General features: G+C 38.4%; 1 protein-coding gene across 1 annotated transcript in view; it reads right to left on the reverse strand.

Annotated features, from left to right (window-relative positions):
• Nucleotides 1–5,587, reverse strand: part of LOC122562338 — a 410,892-nt gene that overhangs the window by 220,493 nt on the left and 184,812 nt on the right. The window contains exon 5 of the mRNA XM_043715214.1: nt 832–916. Coding sequence (XP_043571149.1) covers nt 832–916 — 85 coding nt within the window. The remainder of the gene's footprint in view (nt 1–831; nt 917–5,587) is intronic.

Below are 5,587 nucleotides of genomic sequence, written 5' to 3' on the forward strand. Positions count from 1 at the left end.
GAGAGGGTACCCGAGAGTGCAGGATCACAGAATGAGTCAGCATCCCACTTGAATGGTACAACATCTACAAACAAATCAGCTCCACCACTAATACACTACCCACAACATGCACCAATGAATTTCAGTAATGTTCCTTAAACAGCACCTTCCAAACTCACGACTGCTGGCATCTATTTGAATAAAGACAGCAAGTACATTGCAACTTCAACACCTACAAGTTCTTCCAGCCACTTACTGTCTGGAAGTATACTGCTGTTAGTGCAGTGCTGCTGGATCAAAATCCTGGAACTTAATCCCTGATACCACTGTTGGTCTACCTACAACAAATAGACTGCTGCAGTTTAAGACTGCAGTTCCTCACACCCACAAGGGCAACTAAGGATGAGAAATAAATAATAGCCTGCTGACACCACACAAAACCTGCAAATGAACATAAAAAATCCCCAGTAATTTCATACCCTCCGTTTGTTTGAATACAGATCCCTTGGGCGGTAGAGATGCAACATGCAGATTGGGCAGAAACTTAACTCATTTTTGATAATGTGCAGGTGCCAGACATTATTGACCAAAGTACTTCTCAATATTGGTGGACATCAACAGAATCATCCTTCTCTTTACTACAGAATTCAAGCCAAAGTAAGTACATACATCCCAATTTAAATATTATTTAAGCACACAAACAAACTTTACAATCAACAATGCAAACATTTTTCATCCTCCATACGGTCACTGAATAAACTGTGGCTCTGTTCCAAGAAAGAAAATTTGTCACTTCACTGTTGGAAATTCTTGCATAGCTCAGTTTTGCAAAGCTTCATTTGCACACACTACCTGCGCAGTTGTAGGTTCCACTTTCCTTTTCTTCTTCTGATTTTGCTTATTGGTTCTGGGATATACCGTCAGTTGTTCAAGCCATCTGGAAAATTAAAACATTTGCTGAGCAGCTTGAGGGATTGTGCAATGTAAAAATAATCACTATCATATTAAACACAAAGATTTTCTTAAAAAAACCCAAGATATAAGACAAACATTTGAATTTAAATACACTCTTTAGGCAGCATCTACTTTTAATTAATTTCCTGCACACAGGTGTAATACTTGACATTTGTTCAAGTCTCTTGTCAGCGTTCCATCTTAAACTCCAATGTCTATATTTACTCATCTCATGCTGTAATTGCACCCCTTCCTCCATTAGAGGGTTTGTATTGTGACAACTGGCAGGGGACTATAATGCACAATTTAAGTTTAAATAGGTTAGTTGCATGAGAAATACAAGATATTTGCAAATAAAGACAGTAGACAAAGATAATTATTTTTGCTGGTTGGAGATTCCAGATCTAGACTAGGGTGTAGTGTCTAAAAACGACCACCAGACCTTATAGCAAAGATGTTCGGAAATATTTCTGTACACTTGTTTTGCAACTCAATTCCACAATTGCCAATTGACAATACACCAGTTGTTAATTTTACATGTGAAATCGATAAATTTTGTTCAGATGTATTAAGGGCTATGGGTCAAAGGCAAATAAGGAGTTAGACCATAGATCAGCCATAACTTTGTGGAATGGTAGTACAGGCTCAAGGGGCCAAATGGCTTACTCCCATTCCTATAAAGGTCTATACTTGGGATAGCCAATTTTTTTTTTTAGAAAAGTGCAGGACTTTAGCTCGTTATTTTGACATTTCATAATGTAATGTAATAATAATCTAAATAATAAGGACTTTTAAAATTAAATGAATTACACACTTGCTGGCTGGTCCAATTATTCATCCTTTGACCTCATTTCAATTGAAATGACACGTAGTTTGAACTACGTACATGGTTTGCCATGGCAAACATAGTAACAGCATATGCATAAAAGCTTGAATTGATTATCTCACAAGGATTCCTCAGCGCTCGCAATGTTTGCTTCCAAATATGGGTTTTGAAAGATTTTTTCCTCCGGGGGAGTAGTGGTCTATTTTCAGACTTGAGGAGGCTTTATAAACCAGCTGATCTTTTCCTGACCACCATTTAAAATATATCTATGCATACACATTTTAGAGACCAACCAAATCACATTCTTGAAGGCATGATAGGATTAAATTTGAGGCATTATTTCTCCTGCAAGATAAGGTATGATATAAGATTCTAACTAAATGTTATCCTCTCAGAACAAGGCTGTTTAGGACACTGAACAAAATTACTTGACAAAGAATTGCAAATCTTTGGACTTTTCTGCCCTGAAGGGCAGTGGAGATGCAGTTGTTAAGATCACAACTGGTGGTCTTTTGGGAACTCAGGGAAATCAAGGAATCAAAATCAACCTGATGCAGAAATTGAAGCCATCAAAAAAGGATGAAAGATGTTGTAATTTGGGCTTTTAAAAAGGTCCCATTTTTCTTGCAGTCATAATGATCCTCCTAGGAGAGCAACTGGATCTGTCCATGAACATGGAGCGAATGCATTGTTTAATTTTCCCAAATTGTGTTACGTACCTTTGGAGCAATCATTTAAATTGCCGTAAATTGCATACAGAATTTTACATAGGGACAGTCAGTGTCTCAGACAGTTTCGTATATTGAATGCAATCACGTAGGAGACTAAAATTACTAAAAACAACAGATAGCAGGATCATTTAGGCATTGCAAACTTTTCACAGTATAACACATGCACACAAGAACACAAAGTGCAGTTACTCTTTAAAACTCAAGGATCATTCTTAACCCACAAAACACATTTCTTGGAGAAGTCTCCCAAAGTTCCACCAGCACCTGCTCTTTGAGCAGCCAGAAAAGCATGCATCTATTGAATGTTTATTCCCTTCAATGTTAGATTTTTGTGTCAAGGAAATAATACTGTTTTGAAATAGATCAATAAACTTAGTTTCTGCTTAACATTAAAAATGAATTATCTTCTAACAGCACTAAACCTGAACTAAAATCCACTGTCTGGAATCAAACAGCAGATTCACTCCTATATCTCTATACAAAAGGGTATTTTTCTTTTCACAAATACACAGTTACTTTTGTAAATGGGCATATTGTTTCAGTTTCTAAAATGCCAGAGCGCACACAACTATATTTACTGTCGTTGCCATCCTAATGTTCTTAATGGAATATGAGGCAGCTTTTTGTGAAAGAATATTTGGCTTGTATTCATTCACCACTACTTTGACGTCCAGATCTTGCACGTGATTTTCTTCATTCTTTGCAAGTTCAAGTACCCAATGAATAGAACATAATCCTCAAATGCATTCTGTGGGACTAGATTTTTTTTATAATCATTGAAAAAATAGCCTTGCTTTGTACCTTTTTGTATAGAGATATAGGAGTGAATCTGCTGTTTGATTCCAGACAGTGGATTTTAGTTCAGGTTTAGTGCTGTTAGAAGATTTAGTGCTGCCATATTTCCCAAGAGTAGGTCAAGTCTGAAGAGATAGTGAGGAGCTTCTGCTGGAACTGCATAAAATGCTGTTTAGGCCACAAGTGGAATAGTGCATACTGTTCTGGTCAACATATTATAGAAAAATTGCAACTGCACTATGGAGTGTGCAGAAGGGATTTACCAGGATGCTACCTGGGCTGGAGAGGTTTTGAATACATGGGGGTTATTTTCCTTAGAGCAGAAAGGTTAAGATGCAACCAGATAGAGGTGTATAAGATTATGAGGGGCATACATAGGTGGTTGGGAAGGCTCTTTAAATTAGTAGCGGGGGCAATAATCTGGAGACCTAACCTTTCATCAATGGTCAGCATTGCTACCTCACAACACCAGCGACCCAGGTTCAAATCCACCTTCAAGCAACTGTCTGTTTGCTCTGGTTGCTCTGGTTTTCTGCGTGCAGGTTAGGTGAACTGGCAATGCTAAATTGCCCATAGTGTTCAGGGATGTTCAGAGATTAGGTGCATTAGTCAGGGGTAATGTAAGTAATAGGGGAGGAGAACGGGTTTGGGTTGGTGTGGACTTGTTGGGCCAAATGCCCCGTTTCCCCACTGTAGGGAGTCTATGATTCGTTGATCTCTTTGAATTTAATGGGAGAGTTAAGAGGAATTTTTTCCCCCACTTACAGGGCAACGAGAGTCTGTATCTCACTACCTGAAAGAATGTCAGAAACTCTTAAAACCTTTCAGCTGTATATCGATATTCACATCTTGCCATAGCCTCCCGTGCAAAAGGTGAAAAGCTGGAAAATGGAACTAGTGTAGTCAGACCTTTGTGGACCACCATGGTCACAATGGGCCAAGTGGCCTCCTTCTGTGTTGTAAGCAGGAGTTTAAATATTCTAAAGTGTCTAGCAGTCTGTCCTAGTAAAGCCCATATCCCTGGGGTTGAGAAGGTTGAGAGGTAGCCTGATAAAGATGTGTTCAAGATCATGAAGTGCGATGATGGAGTAAATTACAAACAGAACAGGGCTGCTTTAATTTTAAATGAAGAGATAAACAAAAATATTTTCAGAGGTTGATTGAATATGGATATTCCTGTTCCAAACAGGAAAGAATTATGAACAGTTTCAGCAATAAAATTTCGTAAATATTTTTAAAATAGACAAATCTTAAGAGATAGTTAGTAAGAGAACAGGATGAACAATTGCCATGTGAAGACTCCAGCAAGTACAAGAGCAAATAGTCTGTTTATGTGCTCCTACGCCTTTTTTTGAAATGATGAAAATAATCAAATCATATTTATTTATTACCAGTGGATGTCCTGTACAAAAGGTGGTACATATGGCTTATGTAAATATATTTGGCAATTCTGTCAGCTTCCATATACGTCAACATTCAATTCTACCATTCAGCATTGTTCGTCAACCCAAAACATTGCTAATACTAGCCAAACATTAAACTCAAACCATTAAAAAAGTTCAATTTAACTTTCACAAAATCCAACACACGTGATATCAGCAAAACTGCAGATGCCGCCTGAACTGCTGTCTTTCCAGCATTCTATTTCTAATTTCAGAGTTTCAGCGTCAACATTATTTTACTTCTTTAAATTCAAATTTGCCTCAAGTTTATGTGAACAGTATGGAACATTGGCTGTCTGCTCAACTTGAAGGAGTTCAATTTCATTCATCAGATCTGATTAATAAACAAGGCCATACTTGTTCATACCTGCCTCCCTCTTTTTTAGTTTCTGCAACCCAACATTTAACTTAAATACCTTTGATTTTATTTTACTGTTGTTATTTACCATTCTCTTGCTTCAAGTCTCTATATCATCTCAAATATAGATATTCATGTACTGTTTGGCTCATAAGCTTCATGCCACCAATACAAAGGGGAACTGCGTGGCAGGGATGTTAGGGAAGGAGATGGAAATAGACAAAAGTATCTCAGCTGAAAATGTATTGCTGGAAAAGCGCAGCAGGTCAGGCAGCATCCAAGGAACAGGAGAATCGACGTTTCGGGCATAGGCCCTTCTTCAAGAATGAGGAAAGTATGTCCAGCAGGCTAAGATAAAAGGTAGGGAGGAGGGAGATGGGGGAGGGGCTTTGGAAATGCGATAGGTGGAGGGAGGTCAAGGTGAGGGTGATAGGCTGGAGTGGGATGGGGGCGGAGAGGTCAGGAAGATGATTGCAGGTTAGGAAGGCGGTGCTGAATTCGA

Source organism: Chiloscyllium plagiosum, chromosome 24 (assembly GCF_004010195.1).
Source record: "Chiloscyllium plagiosum isolate BGI_BamShark_2017 chromosome 24, ASM401019v2, whole genome shotgun sequence".
NCBI lineage: Eukaryota > Metazoa > Chordata > Chondrichthyes > Orectolobiformes > Hemiscylliidae > Chiloscyllium > Chiloscyllium plagiosum.